The following is a 27604-nucleotide window of genomic DNA, read 5'->3' on the forward strand; positions in this document are numbered from 1 at the left end:
TTGTAAAAAACGGAGTAATACTGACTTCAGCAGCAATCAAACAAGGAAGAGGATGATAAATGACGGACACATTTTGGTCATGGCAAAGAAAGATTATGTGCTTCTCTGAGCTATCGACTGGAAGACTGATCTGGCTTCTTGAATGCAGAAGGCTCCCTGCCCTTCCCTGAATTGAGGGGATGGCTTCCCTCAGCCAAGGGGGAGGACATCCGGAGGACAGAGGAAGGTGGAAGGACCGCCAGAGGCGGGTGACAGTGCAGAGATAGGGAAGAGCCTCTGTCAACTGATGCTTCTCAAGGCTGGCTCCCTGAAGGCCGCAGCCCCAGCCAGTGAGAGCGGGCTGGATCCTCGATCCGCAGGCGGGTGAGCAGGTGGGCAGGAGCCCAGTAAGGAGATGTCCCTGCCGCAGGCGATTATGCAAAGTGACAAGTGATAGTTTCCCTTTCAAAGACAACCCCTTCGGAAAAAGCTTTTTCCTTGAGGACTCTGGGGAAAGGAGGACGAGAGCCTTTGTGGATGAAAAGGCCTGAGTGGAGCCGCAGAGCAGGCCCCTCACAGGTTTCCAGTGGGGCCAGGCCTGGGGCCCGGAGTGGGACAGAGCGCTGTGGGTGTCGGGCTCGGTTGCGTGTCTCCACTGCGGCCTGCCTGGGCCAGCGCCCTCCGGCGGGCCAGGCGTGACTTGGAGGGAGGGGAAAGCTTCACGGAGCAGAGGCCCTCAGCCAGCGCCTCTGACTCCTTCGCCAGTTCATTCTCCTCATGCTGAGACAGCTGGCGGTTAAGGGCGATGGCCTCGGCCGCAAAGAGCGTCAGGTCCATTGTGCTGCTGTTTCTGCAGGGATGGGGGGAGCAGAGAAGAGAGGGAGGCAGGGCTCAGTGGGGTCCGCCAGCCAGCTCCTCGACACCCGCACCAGTTGCTGCGGTTCTATGCTCCCACTGGCTTTTTCTGAGCTGGCACAGGCTGCTCTCTGAAGAAGTTTTTGCATGGGTTTGGAATCTGACTTCACTGGGGCTGGAAAGGCTTTGAGCCTCAAGGACAGTCTCTGGACTTAAGAGTTGGGACAAACGCCACCTTCCAGCCAGAGCCCCCTCTTCTGAGCCTTGCATATGCTCTACCAGAGGAAGGGTCACGGCACTTGAAACTCACCCACGTATAGCCCTCTCCCCTGTCAGGACAGGGGGCTCCAAGAGCAGGGGCTGTGCCTTTACGTCTGTGTCCCCAGAACCCAGCTCAGGGCTAGCATGTAACGGGCACTCTGGGTTTGCTGAATCAGTTTTCTAAGGTGGATCTGAGGTTTGGAGCCTCAAGGCATCTGGATGCAGCTCTAAAGAATCAGGGAGGAACCCAAGCTGGGCTCAAATGAACTGTGACTATAAAGGTGTAATACTTCCGTTTAACTCCCGGAAACTGGCCAGGAGGTTAGTTCCCAGAGGGCTTCCCATGAGGCTTTATTTAGCCCTGGCCCTTGGGGAATAGGGAGTGCTCACTGGGAACATGATCTAGTGTTAAAAGGCACTAGAGTCAAACACATCTGGGTTCAAAGTCCCATTCCCTAGGCTACTGTGTAGCCTTAAGTTAACTTGATTTATCTATTCCTCAGTTTTCTCATCTATAAAATGGGGCAATAGGAGCACCTCTCTTTTAAATGTATCGTAAAGCTTATGAGATTCAATATATGTAAAGCCCTTAGTACGATACCTGGCGGGTGGTTAAGTATTTCCTATACAGTGGCCATTATTATTGTTTGTCTAGTAGTGTATATGACACTTGGTCCCTCTGCCTTACAAGGCCCCAGGTTCCTGCTACTTTCACCAACCCGCAGCAGTAGAAGGAAACCTTGGTATGCTTGGGGCTGTAAATAGTGATTTCCAGTTAGGATTCATGTGGATCCATAAAACAGGTTTTTCTCCTACAAACAGCCTAAGGCGGGATCTTAAAGATGCTGGGGCAGGGGAAGCCATCCAGGTGGAAGAAGAGAAGAGAGGGAGCCAGACCTAGTGTAGAGGGAGACAAGGAAGAGGAGCGAGGAGAGGGAGGCCAGGAGCCCATTCAGGAAGAGGATACCTGAGCCTAGAGATGGGCTACCCATCCCCGACAGGGGAATAGGCCCCAGTGTGGCTGAGAGCTTGAGGGGAAAGTCAAAGCCAAGTGAGGAAGGGCGTGGAGTGCAGCAGGAGCATTTACCTCTGGAGGACTTGCGGCGTGGGGAGTCCCCTTTCTGGAGCTTGCTAGAATGGGAAGGACAGACGTGTGGGTAAGTGCTGCTCCCTCTTTCAAGAGCTGCCCCCACCCAAGCCAGCGGAGTGGGTAGGTTACTAGAGGCTCGGGCCCAGCACAGGGACTTGCCCATGCATGCCTGCAGGGTCAGACCTTCCAAGGAGACAGAAAGCAAGGTACAGCCCCCAACCCAGCTGCCTCTGCATGGAGAGCCCTCTCTTTACCTGGCAAAGTCCTAATCACCCTCCGAGACCTAGCTCCAGGGTCACTTCCCCCATGAGACAGTCCCCCTTCCTTGCTGCCCCCCAACCCCTGTCCCAAGCAGAGGTGGGTCCTTGTCCTTTGGTGCCCTGAACACTTTTTTTTTTTTTTTTTTTGGTGGTACGTGGGCCTCTCACTGTTGTGGCCTCTCCCGTTGCGGAGCACAGGCTCCGGACGCGCAGGCTCAGCGGCCATGGCTCACGGGCCCAGCCGCTCCACGGCATGTGGGATCTTCCCGGACTGGGGCACGAACCCGTGTCCCCTGCATCGGCAGGCGGACTCTCAACCACTGCGCCACCAGAGAAGCCCCTGAACACTTTTGATAGCACTTTTGTCGTACTATCCTATCATTTATTCCCTTGGTTCCCTCTCCCCATCAGAACATGAAGACAGGGCTTGGGTCCCGCTCCTCCCACTACTGCCAGTGTCTGGCATGTGGTAAGTGCTCAGTGGTGCAGCACTTGGGTGGCTACAGCAGCTCTTGGGTGGTTGGGAATCAGCCACTTGGAGACCCACGGATTGGGTTCCCACCTGTAACTGGGGCTGGCAACGCTTAATTCCTTCCACTGTCAGGGCCACTGAGGCTGGCTAGGGACTGGCAGACCAAGAAGACACAGTAAATCACAGGAGGTTTGGCAGACCCCTTGGAGGGACAGAGGTCTGGTATCATGATTAACTGAGGAAGATGGTTAAAAATGTTTTCTAGTGAAGACGTGGAGCCTTCCTGTGGGGAAAACACCAGCCTCTGCCTTTCAGGAAAGCTGCAGCCAGACCCCAGCAGCACAAGGGGAACCTATGAGCCCCCAGTGCAGCCGCACAGCAAGCAGGGTGGAAAGGCCTTGTTTCTGCGCGCTCTCAGCTAACGAAATTTCTGTATAAGGGGATGGTGCTGCCGTCCGGGCTGCTCCCTCTGCTGTGTGCCTCTGCCAATAGTGGGACGCACACGGAGAATCTCCTAGAGGCCTCCTCCATTCCAGACGGGCATGGGCCGCCTGGGGCTTAGTCTGCGGCCAAGGTTAGAGCCGAGTCAGTGATATCTGTAAGGCGCTCGGTGTGAGGTTAGACCAGGGGTCAGTTCAGTTCTACGTGCACAGGGGTTGAAGCTGCCATCCGGCTCCCTCCAGCTGAGATCAGCCACGGGGGCGTGAGAGCTTCCTCATGCCTTGCTGCAGCCCTGAAGAGGTGGACGCCCCCACCCCCCCAACCAGTCACTCACCCCCTGCACCCATGGGTGCTGCAGAACTTGGGCGGCACTCAGTCTCTGTTTCACGTCTCGAACCAGGAGCTTGGAGATGAGGTCTTTGGCCTCACTGGAGATACGAGCCCAGTCCTTGTCCGGAAACTCATACTTGCCTTCCTGGATGCTCTCAAACAGCTTGTTCTAGGTAAAGAAGGTTCCTACTGAGGCCACACTGGCCAGGGGATGGGCAGGGTGCACCTGTCATGGTCTGATCATGTGGGTCCAATCGACCTCAGCTGCACCTGCAGCTAGTGGCCTGGGTATTTCCCAGACTAGGGCCCCTTCCCCAACCCCCACCCTCCCCTAAATCATCCAACCACACAGAACGCCCTGGGTGGGTGGGATGGCGATGCTACTTGGAGGGCCAGGTGGGTGATGAGTGAGGAATGTCAACTAGAGAACAATGCCCAATTCCTCGGCCTTTCATCCAGGGCCCTCCATCCAGATGACCGGGCTCATCTCCCGCCACCAGAATCCTTATCCTTCCTCTTCCTCCCTCAACATACACCACTGTTTCAAACCTCCTATCTTTGCTCGTGCTGTTCCTTCTACTTGCATTTCTTGCCTCTCTTCCCCTCCTGGAGGGGGCCAGACTCCTCCTTTGAGACTCACTCAGCTCAGGAATGATATTCTCTAACAATCCTCCCCTGAACTCCTCTCTGGGCTGAGGGCCTGATGATCTCCATCTCACCTGGTGGCTGCTCTTGGACTGAGAGGGAAAGGCACGATACACCCCATTCCAGATCAGGCACAATCACCAAGCCCAGTCCTGCTTGGCCTCCCCCAGCCGCCTGACCTCCCAGCAGGCTCTGTGCTCACCTGGCACACTGTGCAGACCTCTCCCCGGTCCCAGCCACAGTCGGCTCCGCAGTGACCCACAAAGGGCGGGTAGCCACTCAGCATGATGTAGAGGACCACACCCAGGCTCCACAGGTCACAGCGCTTGTCGTAAAAAGTGGCCTTATCCGTGAAGACTTCTACCACCTCAGGGGCCATATATTCTGCAGAGCCACACTGGGTGGGGCCAGAGGTGGAGAGGGGGAAATGGCAGAGAAGAGACAGGCTTAGTCACAGGGAGGGGACCGTAATGGGACTTGAGCAACAGGATGGAGCTGCAGAGTAAGAAGCTGTCGAGAAAGTCATCCAGAGAGCTTGACTGGTGCCACCCAGGCACTTAGAAAAGCTGGGCCACTGGACATTTGTAAACTGAGTCCTATCATTCCCCACAATCCACAGGACCAGTTAGTTCCAGGTCACCTTCTTATCTTCTCAGGTCCTTCTCCAGTAGGCAGAGACCCTTGGTCAAGAAGCTCCAGGAATCTCTCCCTGCCCTGGCTCTCTGTAAACAGTCACTCGATGAGCAGGTACTTCAATGTACCAGGAGCATAGCTCTTGGGAGGAGATCCAATTCCATAAAGCAAGGATTTCTTTCTTTTTCTTTTTATAAATTTATTTATTTATTTATTTTTGGCTGAGTTGGGTCTTTGCTGCTGTGCGCGGGCTTTTCTCTAGTTGCGAGTGGGGGCTACTCTTGGTTGTGGTGTGCGGGCTTCTCACTGCGGTGGCTTCTCTTGTTGCGGAGCACGGGCTCTAGGCATGCGGGCTTCAGTAGTTGTGGCTCATGGGCTCTAGAGTGCAGGCTCAGTAGTTGTGGCATACGGGCTTAGTTGCTCCATGGCATGTGGGATCTTCCCGGACCAGGGATCAAACCTGTGTCTCCTGCACTGGCAGGTGGATTCTTAACCACTGCGCCACCAGGGAAGCCCAGCAAGGATTTCTTAAAGTGAAGTCCTGCCAAGCTTCCCTGCTAGCTTTGAGCATGGAAGAATAAGAATTTAGAATTAAGAGACCATCAAAGCTAGGAGAGGTCTTAGAACAAAGCTGATCTCCTCACTTCTCCCATTTATGGATGGGAAAACCAAGGACTAGAATGGGACAGGGATTTGTTCAAGCACATCAGTGGCAAACCCAGGTCAAGAATCCAGGATTCCTTCCTCCCATACTTGCATGGAAGACTGCTGATAAAAACAAAACAAACTCTTTTTGCTTCCCTCTTCATTATTTCAGGCTCACCAGGAGGCAACCCTCCCCCCCAGCCCTGCAACATACACAACTAATTTGATGGGAAGATGGTGAGTGGAGAAAGGACATTTTCTTTGTTATTGGCAATTAGAGTTAATAACTTTGAGAATAAGGTAGCTCAGTGTAGTAGAAGCTAATACAGAGACATCTCTAATAATGTTGCTTAGAATGAGACATGGGCATATTTAAAAACGTCTTAAAAAAAGATTATTAGGGACTTCCGTGGTGGCGCAGTGGTTAAGAATCCGCCTGCCAATGCAGGGGACACGGGTTTGAGCCCTGGTCTGGGAAGATCCCACATGCTGCAGAGCAACTAAGCTCATGCGCCACAACTGTTGAGCCTGCGTGCTGCAACTACTGAGCCCGCGTGCTGCAACGAAGAGTAGCCCCCCGCTTGTTGCAACGTGAGAAAGCCCGTGCACAGCAACGAAGGCCCAATGCAGCCAAAAAAAAAAAAAATTAGCAAAACTCACTTTTGAAGTGTGCAAATCTCAAAAGGATTATAATAATTATAGTATATCCAGTATGTACAAGAGATGTCTTAGGAAGAAATAGCTCCCAGCAGCACCATCTGGGCAGGAAATGGGAAGTGAGAGAAGCAACAGGATAACTCAGCCAGGCCCTTAGGTGCAAAGACCTCTCAGTTCTTGCCACAGAGGCCACACTCCCTAACCTTCACCATAGGTGGACGCGCCCCGACTCCGCCATGGGAATGGGAGCTGTCCACATGCTCATATGCAAAAGGGTGGGCCTGAGAGTAGTGTCAGTCTTCACCTGGGTCAGGAGTCAGGGCTCAGCCTGTTCTTATGGATATAATTTGTCTCCTCATTAGCAGTGGACCCACCCCAAACTGAAAGCTCCAATGTCAGTTCCACTAGCACTAAGCAGGGGAGGGGTGGGGGATGGGGGTGGTTGTTAAGATAGGAAGTGAGGCCAAACAACAACTCAGGCAGCAGCAGATACACTTGGTTTCCCTTCCTTAGCCCTCTGTTCTGGTCTCCAGAGCATTAGGGACAGGAGCTCAGAAGGGGGCACAGGTGCCCAGCCATACATACTGGAGTGGTCAGCTCTGGTGTGGTTATGGGGGTGCAGGAGTTGTTCAGTTTCACCCCACTGCCTAAGTCAAAGTCACAGATTTTCACCGGAGACACCTGAAATGGAAATCAGGAAGCAAAGTTACAAATAGGAGCAGCCAAAGGGCGTGAGGAGACAGTGTGACTATGTGGGTACACTGCCACAGTGTGGCTGCCACGCTGAAGCCCAGCTTTACCTGGCAGTCATGTTTCCTCCTCTTGAGTGAACTAGAAATCACCTGAGGATTTGTCCTAAGGTGTCCTCTTCTCCATGTTCTTTCCCTGTTTCCCAACTAGGAGAAAATGTGTGCACTACATGGGGTCAGACTGTGGTTGTGAACTTCATATAAGACAAGGAGCAAACCTATGGAACTCTTGCCAGCAATGTAGGTTGCAGCTCAGAAGTTAGAGGAGTTAGCACGTATTCCTGAAAGACTCCTTGTAGCTCACTTACTGCAGGGCAAAGGAGTTTTGCATAAAACCCTTGACCACCTCAGGTGGCTTAGGGTGACCAACCTGTCTTTGCTTACTTGGGGTTCTGTTCGGTTTAAGCACCGGAAGTCCTGCATTCCAGGAAATCCCTCAGGCCCGAGCAAACTGGGATGGTTGGTCACTCTAGGCAGCATCAACATAGCAGCCCAGTCCACTGGGACTAGATGCTGCACCCAAGACTGCAGAGAGCATGAGTCATCTCTAGAGCCAAGTGGGAGGCGCTTTGTGCATGCAGGAGAACAGCCTGCGTGGTGGAGTAGCACAGTGAGCGAGTCAAAAGTGCTAGTCCCGGGCTTCCCTGGTGGCGCAGTGGTTGGGAGTCCGTCTGCCGATGCAGGGGACACGGGTTCGTGCCCCGGTCTGGGAGGATCCCACATCCGCGGAGCGGCTGGGCCCGTGAGCCATGGCCGCTGAGCCTGCGCGTTCGGAGCCTGTGCTCCGCAACGGGAGAGGCCACAACAGTGAGAGGCCCGCGTACCGCAAAAAAAAAAAAAGTGCTAGTCCCCGTTTGCCATTTACCTACTGCAGCTCCCACCTCTCTTTCTTTCCTCCCTCCCTCTTCTCTGCCTTTCATTCTAGCTTTCTTCTTTTCTTTTTCACTTAGCTTCTCTTTTTCATTGTGGTTAAAATATATATAACATAAACATGCCATTTTAACCATTTTCAAGTGTACAATTCAGTAGCATTATTATATTCATACTGTTGGGCAACCATTACCAGTATGTTTCCAAAACTGTCACATCACATCAAACAGAAACTCTACCCATTAAGCAATAACTCCCCATTCCCCCTCTTTCCAGCCCCAGTAACATTTAATCTACTTTTCGTCTCTATGAATTTGCCTATTCCAGATATTTCATATACGTGGAATCACACAAAATTTGTCCTTTTGTGTCTGGCTTATTTCATTTAGCATACTGGTTTCAAGGTTCATCCATGTGGTAGCACACGTCAGAACTTCATTCTGTTTTACGGCTGAACAATATTCCATTATATAGATATACCACATTTTGTTCACCCATTCATCTGCTGATGGACACCTGGGCTGTTTCCAGCTTTGGCTATTATGACTAGTGCTGCTATGAACACTGATGTTCAAGTCTCTGTCTTCAACTCTTTTGGGTATATACACAGGGGTGGAATTGCTGAGTGCTATGGTAATGCTATGCTTAGCTTTTTGAGGAACTGCCAAACTGTCTTCCACAGTGGCTGAACCATTTTACATTCCCACCAGCGATGGGGAAGAGTCCCAGTTTCCCCACATCTTCATCAACACTTTTTATTTTCTATTTTCTGTATTGTAACTATCCCAGTAGGTGTGACATGGTATCTCACTGTGGTTTTGATTTGCATTTCCCTGATGACTAAAGATGTGGAGCATCTTTTCATGTTCTTACTGGCCATTTGTATATCTTCTTTGGAGAAATGTCTTTCCAAGCCCTTTGCCCATTTTTAAATTAAGTTGTCTTTTTGATATTGAGTTTTAGAAGTTCTTTATATATTTTGGATATTAAACTCTTATCAGACATATGATTTGCAAACATTTTCTCCCATTCTGTGGGTTGTTTTTTTACTTTCTTTTTTTTGTTTTTTGTTTTTTTGTTTTTTTGTTTTTTTACTTTCTTGATGATGTCTTTTTACACTCAGTCTCTCTTAATTTTAACGTCAGCCATAAAAAGGGGCAAAAAACCTGTGTCGTGAAGATCAAATGAAACAAAGGATATCAAAGTATGCTGTAAACCAGAGGCACTATGACAGAGTAGTTCAGAGCACCAGTGGAGTCTGGGGTCAGACTACCTTAGTTTTAATCTCTACTACTTATCAGCTGAGTGACTTTGGGCAAGTTTCTAAATCTATCTAAGCTTCAGTTTCCTTATCCCCATAAAATGAATATAATAATAGTGTCTACCTCATGAGATTTTATAAATACTAGATAAAACAAGTGTAAGTGCCTGGTACAATGTTAAGTACTCAAGAAATGTTAAACATAATTATTAATAATAACCATAATGATAATCATGATAAATTATCAAGTTTTATGCCAGAGCCACTGACAGGAAGTCACAAGATTTATTTGAGCGAATACATTTCTATTCCCCACAAAAGCATTGTAAGTAGCAGGCTGACTCACATGTTCCCTCACAGCCACTCCTTACTTATGAGCTCTCCCCTAATCCAGACCAAGACACGTGTGTCATGCATATGCACATGTATACACACACAGCTAGGAATGTGGGCCATCAAAACCACCTGGGCCTAAGTCCCTCCTAACAAACAAAGACTTTTTCAAATTCATACATGCTATGAAGATGCAAACACTTCCATTTACTAGTAGATTAAGATAAAGATTAAAATAGGTTGCATTTGTTCAACATCAAGTATAAATGTCTTCTTTTTAATGGGCACCTTTGGAAATAAAAATGGAAGCAGAAACCCTTTTCAAGAACTTGCTTCCTAATTATCACTTCTAGTGATGGACACCGGCAGGCATATATACCATAACATAAACATCATTTACAGGCAGAGATTTGCTTGATGTAAGATGGAGCTGCTGTCTGACTCACATCTACTGCTCTAAAGGTAGGTGCATTGGATTAGAAAACATTCATTTTGTGCAGGTCTCATATATTTTACAAACACTCAGGCTTAAGCCAATCTGCTGATAAAGAGCACAGAAGGGCCAAGGATTAGCCCTACTTGGGATGTAGAAACACTACACGTTAGGTATAATATTCTCATGTGCCTATAATAATCAGTTCAACTTGGTACCTGAGGCCGAGAGAGCTGCTAATGATTTACATTGAAAGTAAGGGTGGCTTCCCTGAGTCAGTATGAACTGTGACATCCCAAATCAGGCCCTAAGTACCTTTTCTGGAGATTCACACAGTATATTTTCTGGCTTCAGATCACGGTGAGCAATGCCTGAAGTGACAAAGAGAGAAGAAATGGTTAACATATGCACTTGATTATCAAACATTCCACACACAATTAATTTTTTCCAAATGCTGCTGTTCGCAGATTAATTCCCAATTATGGTACATTAAAAAATCAACTAGCTGCAGGAGGCAGAAGTAACCAGAGACACAAACCAAAAGCACAGTTGATTCTGCAAGTTCTTTTGAAGCGGAAGCTTTAGAAGTCAGTCAGGGATAAGAAGGGCTAAATGAATCCCAGCCAGCCTACCTCTCATCACCACACTGACAACCCAGAATAAGCAGCCTAATACGAAGCACAGCAAAGAGCCCTGCAAACAGCGATGCTTGGAACAGCAATGAAGAAATAATTAGTGCCTTGTTTAAGAGCATCTCAGGGGGCTGGGACTGCTCTACCTTTCTTCTTGTGTGGCCGATTCAAAAAAAAAATGATTCCTTCAGTGGGACTCCCTGAATGTTCAGAGGATCAAGCGTTAGTTAACAAGTCTCCCAAAGCTTGTCTGGTTCCCTTCTCACCTGCTCTGCATGTCCAAGACAGTCCTGCCAGAAGCTCAGCAAGGATTGCTTTGGCCCGAGGGTGCTGTTCTTAAGAGAAACCTCTTCTGTATTTTGGTCAGACTTCCTTGAAGGAGACTGCAGATTTACAGCCTACCCCGTGAGGCATTAAAAGTTGTTGAACTGGCCAAGAAGGCACCTGGGGGCAAAACCCTTTAACCAAAGACAGGGACAAAGAACCAACTCATGGCCATGGTGTTCTAGTGGTGGACACAGAAACTTCCCATTCCTTTTTCATCCTGCAGAGTGTACGGCGCAGATAGAGGGCTATAAAGTCAAGCAAAAGCCAAACGGCTACTGCTTGGAAGTACTGGGAAGCAGCAGAGGATTCGTGGAATAATGGGGAAAAGCAGACCCTGCTTCACTACAACTCACTTGCTGATCAACTTCTCAGGCAGCCCTCTAGATTCCCAGCAGGAGGCACTTCACTAGGGAAGAGGAACCTGAGCTCCAGCAGGCTAAGTAACTTCATCAGTCACCTAATTGAATGAGAACCCAGAGCGACTACGTCCAGGCTGCACAAATTGAGCTGGGCTGCAGCTCGCCGCGCTAAAAGTGAAAGATATTTTCCATTACAGCAAATGCTCCCACAGAAGGATCACGAGCCACACGTGGAGCCTTACTCTTCAAATAGGTGCCGATGGCCCCGTTGTCCCCTGGCCTGTGAACTGAGAGCCAGGCCGTAATAGTGGGCCTCGTCGGTGAGCACACCGGCCATCGAACTGCTCCGGTTCATTTCCCAGAGGTTGAGCTGCAGTATGTCCAGTATTTAAAAGTATGGAACTTGTTTCAGGCTGACCCATTCTAGCCCAATTCATCCTTCCAGCATAAAGTTATTTAGAAAACAGCCAAGTTCAGCTGCAAATCGTTTTTCATCCCCTCCAACTTCTAGTCACATGGGCAGCTGGCCAGCTAGACGTTAACTAGCACTTCAGAACTCCTAAGACACCACCAGCCTCTGTTCCCTGTAGTGCATTCTGGTAAAAAAAAACAAAACACAAAAAAACCCGCCTTTACCCCCCTCCAAGGTATGGATCTTATAAAAAGCGTGACCCAGTTTTGCAATCTACAGAGGCAGCTTGGGGAGCAGTTGTAAATCTCTGTCAGGCAGGTGTTACGTACATGCATCCCAGCTTTCAGAAACAGAACTACTGCTATTCATCATGCTGTGCAAAGTACAGACACCCCCTTCTAGGAATTTTCATCCCATGTGCAAGTCAGGCCCCCAACATGGGCAGCGTCAGCGTGGAGCACTCTCCTCAGCCACGGGAGGAAGCGAGGTGGACTGGTGAACCTCCCCTCCGGCACATGTCTCACCAGTCTGCATGGTATCACTAGCACAGAGCGGTATGCGGGAGCAGCATGCCTGCAAGTGGACCTGAGCGCTCACAACCAATGAGGCTGGCCAACGTCCATGGAAGTGAAGGGAGCAGAACTAAGCCTCAGAGCACGTGCTCCACCCCCATGCCCGCCAGGCAGAGTGCGTAATGTTAAGGGAATCAGTATGCGGAGTAAAAATGCCTTCTGCCTGGTGGGGGAGGAGGGTGGAGGAAATGTTACTGAAGAACTACTATGTGCCGGGCACTATGCTCCACCTATATATGTATATGTTATAAGTATACAACACATACACAAGAGACACACAATTATGTAAGCGAATCAATATATATAAAAGGCCCAGGATAGTGCCTGGCACATAACAAGCACTACATAAGTGTTAGCTACTGTTGATGATGTCATTATTATCTCTCTTAATTCTCACCACAGCTCTAGGAGGTAGGCATTGTTACTGAGAGAGCACACAGCTGGTAAAAAGGTGAAGCCAGAATTCATTTTTGCCATGGCACTGCTGTTAGGCAAATTTTAAAAACATATGTAATAGTCAAACATATTTCAAGAAATGCAAAAACATTTAATTTGCAAAAATATTTAATTTACTACAAAAGTTCTAGCTAAGGAACTGTAAACTGAAGTGTAATTCAAACAATAGCAGCTTGCTATTTACACAATGTTCAACAGATACCTCAAACTCACCATGTTAATAGAAAAATGCATTTCCCATTTATTGTGAACAAGATATAAAACTACACGTATACTACCATGCCAATTTTGAAAAGAGAGATAGAGGTGATATATTTTAAAAGACTAGACTGAATAATACCCAAATATTTATACTAGATTCTAGGTCATATTATGCATGAGTTTTGCATTCTTCATTAGTAAAGGAAAAGATCATTCACATACACACACTCAGACCTACCTTGTTCAACAGGAAATTCATTTTTTTTTACTCCTTGCTCTTTCTCCTGTATCCCTATCCTGCTTAATAGCTCCACATCTACCCACCATTCACATCAGAGATCTAGAAGCCACCCTGGCCTGCCCCCTCACCCTCCTGGGTGGGCCTGCCAGCTGTACCAGCTCCTGGCCCAGCCCTCTACCTGGCCTGCCCCTCTCCCTTGGTCCTCAGAGGCAACCAGCCCAATCCACCCACCACGGCCAAGGCCTGGCTAACCTTTGGTGTGCAGGAAGTCAAGGGCTGTGGCGACATCCTGCACCACTCGGCTGGCTTCTCGCTCGTTGAATTGTTTCTGCTTCTGGATGTGGGTCAGGATGGAGCCTGGAGAGCAGAGGGGCACAGAGGAATGGCTTTTCAGGCTCTAGTAAGTGTAACTTCTCAGAGGCCAAGGTTTTAAAAGTCTGGGGTGGGGACATAGGCTTATTCATCGCTAAATGTCCAGCAGCAGTGTGGTACCTGGCACAGAGCAGGTACCAGCACAAAACTGGACCAAACACAACTGGAAGCCTATCTCCTGTACCTGTCTATGATGAGCACAGAAGGGAGAGAGAATACCATTTAAGTGACCAAAAAATATTAATGCCACTGGGGCAGATTTGGTTTCTGAAATTGAAAAGAACTAAAAGTGAATCCACATGGGGTTGGGGGCCTCTCTAGAGGAACTTTTCCTCCCTTGCATCTGATCTCAGTCCAAACAAAAGCACATGCCTTCAAATGGAAAAGCCACACCTTTATGCGTTATGTAAAGGTCTAGTAAAGGGGAAAAAATGGCTTTCCCCCTGAACTTTCCCACTTATTATTATTATTGTTATTATTATTTTGTTGTCAATGGCTAACATTTACTGGGTAGTTATACCAAGCACTATGTGATACTCTTTAAATAGATTATCTTATCCTCACTGCAATTGTACAAGATGTACAAAATAGAGTCATCCCCATTACATAGCTATAGATGGGGAACCTGAAGCCAAGAAAGGTTAAGCAACTTGCTCAAGATCATATACCAGGAAGTGGTGGCATCATCAGGACCCAAGTCCAGTAAGTCAGGTCTCGGAGCCTGTGCAGACTTTTCCTCAGCAGGACCTATGGTCTGACTCCTGGGGGGATGGGTTTTCCTGAGCCAACCACACACTCTCTTTACCCGCTGAGTCTGCCCTCAGTAGAGGTGTGCTCTAAGTGATATAGTAGTTACTGATGACCCCGGCTGCATCAAGCATCTCAGATAGGTAATTCATGGCGCTAGTGTGGTTGGGAGGGGCGGGGTAGACACAGGCACGAACATATGGCTTGGCTCCATGTGGTCTGTGCTCACCACTGGAAGCCAGTATTTTGGGGCAGAAGGTGTCATCTCTGTATCCTAAAAATGGCACATGTTTACTTATTATCTCTGGTTTTTGTCATGGGGAGGGGGTGAAAGATCTTTAATCTTGCCAGATTAAACAATCAAAGGATCCCAACACGCTGTGGAACATTCTGAGAAAACTGGCTCTTGGCTAGGTCTCAGGCTTGCTCTACTGTAGTGAGTCTCTTGTTTTCAAATCTGTTAAAAGGGAGAGTGGCGAGTAATACTCTACACACTTCTAAGATAGCCCCCAGCATACCCAATTGTTACAGCTGACATTTACTGAACCCTTAGTGCCTATGGGGCACTGAGCTAAGCATTTCACATGAATTATCTCATTTAATCTTCACAGTCCCAAGGAGGTAGGTGTTGTCATTATCCTTATTTACAGATATAGTGAATACTGTTGGGAAAGATTATGTGACTTGTTCAAGGTCACACAGCTAGTGAGTGATGGAGCTCCCTTAACCACCAAACCCCTCCGTGTAGCCCTCCACTAGGCTCCAGACATCCTCCCTAACCTTCACCTTGCAAATGCTTCCTAGGGCTGGGTGAGTGATGGGGAGAGAAAGGGCTTCTCTAGGTCAGAAAAGCAACTTAAATATATATTCCGGTGATCATGTGTGTGGGTGATAGTGGTGATGGTCGAGAATGGCATCTGTCCATCTGAAGGATGGCACCTTCTGGTGAGCCTTTTTAGACTTCACAATGAATGCAAGAGCTCCCGCCCCATAATTAACTTCATTAAATAGTGAATGTATCAAAACAATGGATTGATAAATTGATGACTAAATGTATCTATATATGAGTCCTATTATAATGAGAAGGCATTTATAGAAGTCCACACAGGTGACATTCTGAGTTCTGCAAAATGCTAATTACATCCTTCCCTCCGGCCTCCCTTCTCCCAAATCAAGGGCAGTTTTAAGTCCTTCATCCTTTTTATTAGCTTGACTCATTTTAGAAGTCTCTGGGATTCATGATGGATGATCACCGCCCTGGGTCTTAATCAGAAGTCCAAACACATACTCAAGAGTAAGTACCTCCTTGCAATTTCTCAAAGACCAAGTAAAACCTTGTGTCGTCTTCAAAGAACTCAATCAGCTCCAAAATGTTCCTTAAATAGGGAAAATAGTATTATATATTGAAGCCCACTTACAAATACACAATGAAAAAACAAAACAAAACAAAAACCAGTGCCCTGTAACAGGGCAGAAATCAACTTGAAATCAGAATGCTTATTAAAGCCCCATGTTTGAGAAGTAGCCAATGGTGTTAGCAAGATTCAGGTCACCTTATCTTTCCATAATGTTTAGTCTCTGGTGTTTTCACCAAGTCTGTGCTGTCAAACCCCAACCCTAAAACCCACTAGGTAGAGTTATAAAAAAGTCCCAGTCACATTAAACTGAATAAAATCTGCAGCCGACTGGAAGCAATTGTGGCTAATAACACTGAATAGTAGGTGTGTGTCCTGGAGGCAAGCAGCAAATAATTACCTGCCCTCCCTCTTGCCCATAAATCACGGGGCAGTATTTACATTGCCTGGAGAAAATGGAAACATCTGTCAAATAGACTTGGGGCCTAACGTGGGCACCGCTAGACCCTAACTGCTAAGCGCTACTTAATGAAACGGCCGCGTTCCCGGCCACTGTAGCACTTGTGGCCTTCCCCGGTGAGCACTCTCTGCCTGCCTGAGCATTACTGCGCTCTGCCAACAAGGTCGTCTTGTAACTCAGTAGGGAAGCCACCAGCCTGGATATTGGAGGTGTTGGGGGCTTTTTTTCTTTTAAAGAACGAAATAAACCAAGTAGAGTCTGCAATGCTGAACTCAGAAGCTGCAGGGCTGAAAATAAAAATCTGTCCCTCATAAAAAATGCTGACCATTTTGGGAGACACCAGACATTTACTAGCAAAAAGGCGTCCGAATAAGATGGCCAAATGGCCTAATTTGAAAGAAGATTGTAGAGGCAGTGCCTGGAGTTAAATCAACAGCAGCCCCCTTCCTCCAAGCTTAATGATAAAGCCATCAATACTGGCCACTGGCTCCCTGCTGACCCTGCCATGGAGGGAGAGAAAGGGGGGAGCGGCGTCTTAGAGGTCACCCTGATTTAAAGCCACAGTGGGAGAGCCATTCATTTGGAGAGGGTGGTGAGTAGACTAAGATGGGGCTAGAGACCACCTTGGCCCAGTTATCAAGCAACGAGTGTTAAACAAGGTTTCAGGACCCTTAGTAGTAGCTGCACGTATGTAAATATGCTAGGAACAGAAAACAGCGCAAATAGTCTTAAGAGTTCTCATCATCCTCATCTATTAACTAAACCAGGTCCCTACAGATTTCTACTAGGCAACACTCAGTCAGCCTGCTTTCCACAGGCGCTTGAAAGAAATAAAACCCCATTTTTTCCCAAGCAGCCACTGATTCAGATTGCTTGCTCTTCTAACTTGCATAAATTCATGATATGTACAGTATTTCAGCTTAAATAGAAGAGAGCTTCTTTGCTGCTGCTGCTTCTCCTCTCTCTCTCTCTCTCTAAACACTGAAAGATGGAAGGAGTTATACACAGTTCTGGGGGAAAGAGTGAGAGCTAACTGCTGGGGTCAGGAGACAGTAAGAATAACTTCCTTTTCTGCAGCCAAGCATCCCCCCCAGAGAAGCAGCAAGTAACCCAACACTATACTCACTTGTTTCCTTGACACTGATACAGCGTCTCCACCTCCCGAAATACCCTACTCCGACTGTGTCCTGCATGTTTTTCAATGATCTGTGTGAAAAATAAAATCTGTCATATACACCCACCTGGTCAAAACACCCCTCAGCGGGTGCCCTCTGGGAGAGTGCAAGGCCAAATTCAGCCCAAATCCAGTTTCAAGCGCAAGTCTGGAGTAGGCCTTGTGGCTCTGTCAGCAAAGCAACCGACTGGCCCCAGGGCTTTCTCGCCCACCTGGGCTTGTTTGACTCTGGCCAAGTATATCACCATCGAAGCCTGTGCGGTTGCTACCCCCAGCCACCCAGGGGAGACCGAGGCAGCCAGCAAAACAAAGAACCAGCTCTACCAAGCTCCTACCCTGAAAGCATCTCTCTCTGCTTTAAGGGTAAGAATTTACAAGCTCTACTAAAGGATCTTCTAGTGCTGGAGGAAGAGCAAGGGGAATAAGGGATACAGTGAAGAGGAACTAAAGTCCCAAGGCCCAGCTCAGATGCCACCTCTGCAATTCTGAGAATCTACCTTTGGCAGGCACCGTATTAAGTCATTTAGGTACATAATCTCAGTTAATCCTTAATTCTTAATCCTTACAATCCCGAAAGATAGGCAGAGGTAAAACATTTTGCCCACAGCTCTGGTAAGTGGCAGGGCTGCAATTCAAGCCCAGAGCTACCTCCAAAGCCCTCACTGTCCTATACCTGCTTATATCCTACACAGCTTTTTCTCACAGAACCTAGAGGCTCTGTCTCTCCTACGATACTGTGGGCTGCTCCCCCTCCCCACGTGTATCTGGAGATGCTTGGCAAGTACTGACTGAAGGAATGGGGGAGCCAACAGCTGAACAGGTGGTTTACACAGGGACTGGCTGACTGTGCACATCTCTACAGACCCATCCAGAGCCCCAAACCATTGCTAGTAGAGCCTGTGGGCAAGTCTTCTGCAGAGCTGGCTCTGCCTTATAGTCCCATGTGCGGAGTGGGCAGACATCTGGTTCCTTCATTCCAAGACTGCTGTCAAGGACACTTCACACTTCTCCAATATGCAGCAGCACAAACATCCACAATCAAGTAATTTTCTAAATAAGTACACGTCTGTTAGTAGACCACTGGACCCATTTTCTGAGCTGTCAGAGAGGTGAAGTCCTGGGGCACAGAAGCTATTCAGTTCGTTTGTTCACCAAGCAGATCAAAGTCAGGAAGAACTTTCAAGCAGGCAACTATTCAGCAATGGCATACTTTTCTGAGGAGGTAATGAGCCCTGCTACCAGAGATGGGGGTGGCGGGTGCCAAACACGGAAAACTATGTGAAGAGTTACAGGGGAGGCTGAGGACCAGATTACCTTGAAATTCTATTCCAACCATGAGACTCTAGGATTCATCAGTTGGATGCCTGTAGGGAAAGTGCTAATAAAACCAAGTACTGTGGAGCCAGGCTGGAGAAGTAGCTCACGTCTGGGGAGCTTTCAAAGAACAGAAGAGAGGTGAGACATGGGCAGAACTGCTGAAACCAAAGAACTGCCAAGCCCAGGTCTGGTGTTTGCCCCAAGATGCCACGGAGCATGAGGGAAGGGCAGCCTTGAAGAAGTAGTGCTGTCATCCATAAATGTCTTCACATCTTTGAAAATCAATTTACATTTGTGTTTTTTACCACACTTAGGCATATATATATATATATTTTTTGTGGCACATGGGCCTCTCACTGTTGTGGCCTCTCCCATTGCGGAGCACAGGTTCTGGATGCACAGGCTCAGCGGCCATGGCTCATGGGCCCAGCCGCTCCACAGCATGTGGGATCTTCCCGGACCGGGGCATGAACCTGTGTCCCCTGCATCGGCAGGCGGACTCTCAACCACTGCGCCACCAGGGAAGCCCGGCATATGTATTTTTTTTAAGTTACTTGTAATTTATACTGATCTGTTTCCAACAAGGAATTGAGATAATGCTTTTGTTACCATATGAAGCAACACTCCAGCAAAAAGGGACATGGCTTAGCAGAAGTGTTCTCCTTTATAAATCCAGCTGGGACTAGGACTATGACCAGTTGGTTAAAAGAAGAAACATTTCCTTCAGCAGCCAATTTGGCTGGGTTTGCCCACATGAGGCAGCACTTAGACCTGGTGGCTCCAGCAGATGATATGAAAACTTTGCTGGATACCAGAATCACCCGGACAGCTTGTTAAAATTAATGTTGCTGGGGCCTACCCCTAGTTTCTGATTCAGGAGGTCTGGGATAGGGCCAGATAATTTGTATCTCTAACAAGTTCCCAGGTCATGCTGGTACTGCTGGTGCAGGGACCACACTTTGAGAACCACTGCTCTAGATCCATCCCTTCTTCCAGGTAGAGTCGGCAAACGGAAGCACAGAGGGATTCGGTGAGCCACTCCACGGTCATGCAGCTGGAAGTCACCTCTCCTGCCACAAAGCTGAGTGCTCGGTCCTCATCACCACATTGCTGTACATCACTTGTACAGCATCTTGTAATTTATAAAATGTTTCTACTTCTACCAGTTCATTTTTGTTTTCATCTTCATAACTACTCCATGAGACAGGAAGGGCAGGTATTATTATCTTCATTCTAGAGATGCGGGAACTGAGGCTGAAAGAGGTTCAGTGACTTGCCCCAAGTCAAACAGTAGTAGTTTGTCAAAAGAGAGATTCAGATAGGCCCTCTAATTCCAAATCTGACTGTCTGCTCCCTGAAGCTAACTTCATTCATTAGAGGCATTGTTCTAAGCACTTCACACATATTAACTTATTTAATCCTCATGACAATACTATATACTATATAGGTTCTGTTATTACACTTATTATACAGATGAGGAAACTGAAGGACAAAGAGGTTAAGTAACTTGCCTAATGTTACACGGCAAGTAAGCAGAGAAACCAGTGAATCCAGTGAATCCAGCTTCAGAGCTCCCATTCTTATTAAGCCACTATATCACAGAATATAAAATTTATCTGGTTTAGGACAAGCTAAGACTGACTACCTGCAAAGTAAAGCCTGGCATCCAGATGAGACACTCACTTTGACAGCATACTCCTTGCCATTCTGCAGGCTCACGGCACCTTGAACTTTGGCATAGGCTCCCTCTCCAAGCAGCTCAGAGGTCAGTTTGTACATATCTAGAGGTGAAATGGGTGAGAAGAATAACAAGATGAGTCGCCCCTTTGCATAGAAGGAAAGAAGAGCTGTGTCACTTGGCTTCCCCAGTCTGACAGCGCAGGCGCACGAGGACTCCACAGCGCTTAATGACGAGAGAGGCTAGTGCTCCCAGCCGCCTTGGGACTCGGCCTCACAACAACCAGGCCACATCGCTGAAGGATCTTGTTCCTCATTTTAGAGATGAGGTCAGTGAAAGAGGCTCAATTCGGCACATGCTTCCCAAGTAGCTACTATGTGCCAGACGACATATTAGACTTACGACAGGGACACAGCGAGGAATAAAGTATAGTCCCTGCCCTTTGAGAGTCACGATCCAGTGGGGAAGACAGACACATACACAAGTGACCCCAGAATAAACCAGGCAGTAGTCAGCACTCTATTATCACAGAGGGACAAGACACAGTAAAAAAGAGCAGGGGAAGGGAAAGGTTAAATCTGTTGAGGGAGTCTGGGGGATCCTCACAGAAGGGATGTGATTTGAATGGACATCACTCATTCATTTACTCATTTGTTGAGCACCTGCTATGTGCCCAGCTCTGTGCTAGGAACTGGTGCTACAAAGGGGAATAAAGCACTGTTTTATTTTATACGACACACAATGGAAGTCGCAAGGTTTTTGAGACATTTTCAGAAGTCACCAACAGGAAATAGGAGACAGAAATAAGATGCAAACGGATGCCTTGAGGTTTTTAGGGTGCTGAGTCAGAGCGGTTCTAACACAGCAATAGGCCTGGGTGAAAGTATATTTAGGTGGCCTGCCCAAGGCCCGCTCCTCACAAAGAGCACGAGCTCTCTGACCCCCTTCCAAAGGAAGCCATAGCTCTATCATGGTCTCTGCCGAGGCCTCTCCTCCCTTGGTCTCCATTCTTCAGCTTTTTCCTCTGGAGGCAGCCTAGCATTTAAACCCACAGACTACTGGGCAGAATACTTTTAACCATGAAATTAGATGTTATCACTCTTAGTCATGAGAAACCCCGTAACTGCACAAGCCATCCCTGAATAACAGGAAATACACTCGTGTTCATTGAAAGAGAAAGACCTGTTGATTTGGAAACTATTCTAAAAAACCTTGGGACTTTTGTTCATTCCCCAACCCCCTCTGCCATACACACACATCTACTGTTAAAGACAAACAGACAAAACCTACACTAAGCACCTTGTTGGTTCCATCAAGGTTTGGTCTCACAGCTCTTTGTAAGTATTTTAAATGACGTGCTTCTCTTACAATGGACACTTGGGTATTAGCCTTTGTGTGTGTCAGGATAGATTGGTGGCTGGAGGTCCAATATTCCTGACTCATAAAGGGCTTGTTTTTAGGACCACTCTACAAAACAGTCAATTCACTAGTACTTCTGCAGTGTTGGAGAGAGGGACCGTAAAGAGAAGCTATTTCAAGTTTCACAATGAAAGAAACAAAATAGGTGATGGGGGCTTGGTCACTCCTAGGAGTAGCTACTTATCCTTTCAGTCCTTCGCAGGAGTGTCCAATGAGTCACTTCATCCCATCTGGTGCCCAGTGATAACAGGACCAGCACTAAGCCTGGTGCCTCACACACATTGTTCAAAATGTTTGACGACTCAACAGCGTGTCCCCTGAACACAACATGCACTATTAAAACAGAGTTAAACCCATCCAGCACAAGTAGTTGCAATCCCTATAAGCTGAATTCTCTGCTTATAGAAGATTGAAGTTTCTTTCCTTCTTTCTTTCTTTCCTCCTTCCTTCTTCCCTCCCTGCCTCCCTCCCTCCTCTTTCTCTCCCTCTTTCTTTCTGCTGCGCCACGTGGTTTGCGGGATCTTAGTTCCCCAACCAGGGATTGAACCCTGACGACGGCAGTGAAAGCACAGAGTCCTAACCAGTGGACCGTAAGGGAATTCCCTAGAAGATTTCAGTTTCATTTGCAGCCATGGCCCTTGATGTTCCCTCTTCCTCTGACATGGCTGTTCCACCTCTCGGCAGCTCCTTCAGGACCAGCTGAGGGAAAGATCACATCTGAAAAGCAGCTGAAGCATACCAGGCGATCTCACTCCACGTGCAACTGTGACACACTGGCCTTTCTGTTCCCTGATGAAATGCTCAGACCATTCAGAGGAGGCTTGTGCACCATCCAAGAGCTTTTCCCATCCCTGCACTCTCTCTCTATCACCCCTTTCCGTAAACTCTCTCACCCCTATCTTTCACGCCTATCACACGGAGAACCATGAAGCTGGCTCTAAGATGATGCATCCTATGACCTTTACCCCTGGGCTACCAGGACACTCCTCCCATGCCTGGGAAGCCAGCAACCCAGCTCTAAGAGATCAAAGAGAGTGACCAACCTTCAAACTTTCCTGGCAAGGAGTCAGTGGCCCGGGCCTTCCGCTTCTTCTTCTTCCGCTTGTCACTTTCTGCAATGGGAACGGGTTCACTGCTGCCCATCTCTGGGAGAAAAGAGGAGATAGAAGGGAAATATCACTGGACTGATCAGGCTATAAGTTCACCCAAAATGAAAAAAAGGAGGGGGGGACCCAGGAGCTTTACACTCACGTTTTTAAAATATCCATGAGGGCTATTTATCTGTTTTGACCCAAGAGGCAAAACTAAAAGCAAAACCATTATAGATCATTAACTGTGGAAAGCAACTCAGACAGATAGGCTAGATTAAAAGAGGATAGCAGAAGCCTGCTGTAACCAAGCTCATTAGCACATGGATTTAGATTTGCCCCCAAACTGAACAATGAATCCTTAAGCAGAATCCCACATGTGACATCCTCCTTCAGCCTCAGCACCAGAAAGGCAGGACCCAGGGAGCTTAAGCAGGAAGGGAGGTGGGTTTGTGGGGGCGGGGGGGGGTCCATGCAAATGAAATTACACGCTGCTCAGTAACATCCCTGTGGATGTGCATAGGGACTCAAAAGGCCCTCAGTGGAGGCTGCCTCTGTGACGTTACAACAGGGCAGGGGGTGGGTTTGAGGATGGCCCTAAATGTCTTCATGTCCAAGAGCACAGACTTGAGTGCCTGGGAGGCCAGCGCATACTCTCCCTCCTCAGCTCCTTATTTGAGAGGAGGCAGAAGCCTGCAGTTGACAGGTCTACACCGGGTTGCTGGATGCAGTCATTTATTGCAAAAACATTATTATCTCTCTGGCAAGCACCTGGCTCCCCACCTTAAAGGGAGGATTTGTGAGGCAGACATTCAGACTTTGGACAGATTGGGCAGGAAAGGGTGGGGACAGAAAGAATAAGCATGAAGACTGAGAGGGGGAAAGAGAAAAGGAGGAATAATGAACCAGCAGCCAATCATAGTCCTGTTTCTAAGACACTGGAGTAAAGGCCTTCCCATGTTAAAGATAAATTACTTATAGAACATGCCATGCCCTTGATCCAGAGTGGAGCCTTAATACTCTTCGCCTGCAGTTAGAAATAATAAGATTTCTCTGAAGTCTCTGGGTCTAAATCCCCACCGGGGTGATTAAACCTTTACATCCTTCTAAAATAGAGGCGGTCGAGCACTGATGGGGCATACAATGTGAGAGACTTTTAGACCAACCTTCAATAAACACAGGCTCTGGGTTGCTGGATTTTTTTTTTCCTGAGATTTTGAAATGGAAGCTGGCTCTTTGCCCATTGAGGGGAAAGGCCTACTCTCTTCTCAGAGGACCCCAGCTGAACATGATCAGAAAAATGGCAAGTCTGCTCAGGAAGATTGATTAGAGCCTACGCATGTCTACTGCACACTGTTCTCAGAAGCAAGTACACACAACCATTAGGAGAAAGCACACAGAACAATGGTGCGTTTCAATACCACAATCCAGAACCTGGTTAAGCAGCAAAGGGTCTGACAGCTCAACTGAGGTGCATTCTTCCTCCCATTTTTAGGATCTGATGACAGCAGACTTTCATTTACACTTTAGAGAAGATAAACATGTGGAGAAAAGGAATCCACAGAGGATCTCAAAGTATTGCTCTAGCCAACAGCTTCAAGCACAAGACATACCTGGGGACTGCAACATGCTATGAATTCAAAGAACTGAACTTAAACATCAGCAGCCAAAGATCCACGCTCACCAAGGGAAATTAAAAGGAAAAAAGCTGCCCAACATAGTGAGAAATTCTACAGAAATAAAACACAGGGTCACTCATCTCCAGGACCCCAGGAAAGGGGTACTGGCCATTGGGACAGCAGGCTGAGAAGGGGGGACCACTGTCCCTCTTGCCCTGCCCTTGAGTGCAGTCCAGTGGCACCCCTCCCCACCCCATCTATTTTCTCACCAGCACTGAGAGCTGAGTGCAGAGGGGACAGATTTGGGATTCACTTCTCTTCCTCCTTCCCCTGCCCACACTCTGAAGGAGGGCCGAAGTACAAGCAAAACAGGCCAAAGGCAGCAATGGAAAGGAGCAGCAAGACAGCTGGCGGTGTTATAGTTCATGGGGGACGCTCAGACACACTTATGACTCTAGCTAGAAAACCCCGTTAGCTGCAATTTATACTTGGTTTTCACCACAGCAGGGCTGAGGGAGCCTCTCGTGGAAGAAGCATACCTCTGAGCACTGCCGCATACACGATATTAGATTTTATGGCTTCACACACACAAAGATCGAGTACCTGGTCTATTCTGCATGGATTTCAATGGAAGAGGGTGCGCCAGAAGGGACAAATGGTTAAGACTTTCCTTGGAAACAGAACTTGTTGAAGGAGAGTTGTTTTTGAAACTAGGAAGAAAAAAATGTAGGAAGACACTGAAGTGAAAAAAACATGCTTAACTTCCCTGTTTACAGCGGGGGAGCGGGATGGAGATGTGTCATAATCTTACCAAAGAGCTGAAAGCTCTTCACCTGGAGCCTGTCCACACACTCTATTGGGACCTTAGTTTATTATGCATGCAATCATTTGAGAAAGGCTTCCTCAGGGTGTGAGGCTCCACAATCAAGCTGGCTTACCTCGTTCCCTTGGCCTAAGAACTCCTCTCAGCCATCAAAACCCAGCTCAAAAGTCTCCCGACCTTAGAGTAAGTTAAGGTTTGCACAAACACTTTTGAAATCTATGCAAATAGATGGCGTTACTGCACAGAACTCGAATCCGGTGCTCCATCCTCTGTTCCCAAACACCCTGCTAGCAGCTATACTAGAGCACTGGTCTTATTTGGCCTTGAGCTCTCTCTACTGTTCCTAAAGGCCAGCGCTATCCTTGCCTGTTCATCTCTGCGTCTCCTATAAGTCGTGGTGTGGTGTCAGACATGTATCAGGCATCAGAAAACGTGCACTGAAATGAGAATGATATAAGACGTACATCCTCGGGGTTAGGTGCAGGCCTGTCACCCAGGCCCTCTAAGTAACGAGTGCACACACTGAAAGAAACGTAGGTACACCTTTGCCCTGCAGGCAGCACAGAGTAAGGCTTTACTCAGTCTATGAAATCCCCGATAAATTCCCTCTCAACAAAGCCCTATTACTCAGAATGTCCTTAACTTTCTAGCAAGAAGCCTGGTCTTTGCTATAGGATTGGGCGATGTGTCTGCTATTTCAGAGGAGGGAGTGAGCACTTCCTTCATGTCTGTAGACAGACCTCAGCTGGCGTGGAGCCTCCCAGCACTTCACTGCCTCCAGCCCTTGCTTTCCTCTTGGGCCAGGCTTGGCAGTCGGTCCACTACTCGTGTATCCGCAGAGGTAGAGCTGGAGAGGAAGGACACTGCTGACAGGGAAGGCTCATGGGCTTGCTATCAGAGACCTAAGTGAAAGTCTGGTTCAGATATTACCAGACGTAGCACCAAGATCAAGTTACTTCGCCTCTTAGAGTCTCCATTTCCTCATCTACAGGTTAGGTTTAAAAATAATACCTGCCCTTTCCAGCAATGCTGTGAGGACCCAGTGAGCTACTTAATATAAATGCACTTCAAAAAAACATATATGTATGCATAAGTCTGTATGCACATACAACAGAGTAGAAAGATTAGACAGAAATACACAAAATTGTTAAACTACTACAATCTGAAAGAGTGCCTATTATGTGCCAAGCACAGGTATTTTACATACATTATCTCTAATTCTTACACTAATCTCCAAAGTAAATATTTCACCATATTTCAAGTGAGGAAACTGAGGCTCAGAGGTTAAATTATCTACCAAACACCAAACATCTAGTTAGTGGTTTAACTTGGATTCAAACACAATGCTGCCCTTTCAAGTCCAGGTCACATCTGATCTATAGTAGTTTTCTCTGTGTGATAGGGTGATTTTTATTTTCTTCTTTATATTCTTCAGTATTCTCCAAATTGTATACAATGATGTTTATTACTTTTTTTAAGTGCTATTATTGTTTCAATCAAGTTTCATTTTTAACAAAATACATAGTAACATTTCTCCAATGCACACTGGAATTTAGAGTCCAATTGTACAGTTTTACAAATTATACCTAGATTTCTTTATATTGAAATTCAACAGTAGGTAAAGAAAAAACATTTCAGAAATATTGGGGCCCTGAATTTTTATAATCTTGGAAAAACAAATGGCATTTTAACTTTTATCTTTATAAATGCTATTTTTTAAAAGGAAAAACTTTGTGAAAAAAACCCCAAATAACGCATTGAACATCTGCACCCGAGATACACCCTTTTAAATCCTGGTCTTCACACTGTGTGAACTTTGGCAAGTTGCTTAGCTTCTCTGTGTATCAGTTTCTTCATATACAAAATAAGGTCAGAGTAAGGCCTGGCCTCCCTAGATCACAAGGCTTTTGTGAGGATCAAATAAGGAAGGAGAAGTGAAAGCACTGCTGACTTACTCATTCAACAAACACTGTTTTTTATTTGGCACCTACTGATTGTCCAGTGCTAGACAGTGAGAACACAAGAGAAGACACAGTCTCTGCTCTTATGGAATTTAAATCCACTGACATGTAAAACGATTTCAATTCAGTGGGACAAGTGTCATGACAGGGGTACCAGGTGCTGTGGAGCAAAAGACAGGCGGCTAACTCACTATAGGTCACTAGTGACCAGTTTGGTCACTAGAAGAAGGGACAGCTAAGCTGACACCTGAAGGATGAGCAGGAACCAGCCAGGGTGGGGGCTGGGGAGAGAGACAGAGGAGGTGCATGAGCTAAGGCCTGAGGGAGAGGCAGCATGGCCGGCTAGTGCCAGTGCAAATTGTTCAGGCTGGCTGGAGCATAGAGTATGTGGGGAGTGATGACAAGTCAGCTGAAGGGGTGAGCAGGGGCAGATCATTTGCAGCTTCACCACCATAGTATCATCACCATCATCACTAT

At 47.4% G+C, this 27604-nt stretch overlaps 1 protein-coding gene across 1 annotated transcript; it reads right to left on the reverse strand.

The window, feature by feature from the left end:
* Window positions 1-552: 552 nt before the first annotated feature.
* On the reverse strand, window positions 553-22779 carry MKNK1 (MAPK interacting serine/threonine kinase 1; the record flags this gene model as incomplete). The annotated part of the gene is made up of 11 exons (XM_079696561.1): window positions 553-829; window positions 2183-2226; window positions 3693-3857; window positions 4536-4730; window positions 6854-6949; window positions 10230-10285; window positions 13367-13471; window positions 15536-15609; window positions 17175-17254; window positions 20223-20320; window positions 22680-22779. The coding sequence occupies 11 exons, from the start codon at window positions 22777-22779 to the stop codon at window positions 553-555; spliced, it is 1290 nt and encodes a 429-aa protein (XP_079552687.1).
* Window positions 22780-27604: the final 4825 nt, after the last annotated feature.

Source organism: Hyperoodon ampullatus (genome assembly GCF_949752795.1).
Source record: "Hyperoodon ampullatus genome assembly, chromosome: 2".
Lineage (NCBI taxonomy): Eukaryota > Metazoa > Chordata > Mammalia > Artiodactyla > Ziphiidae > Hyperoodon > Hyperoodon ampullatus.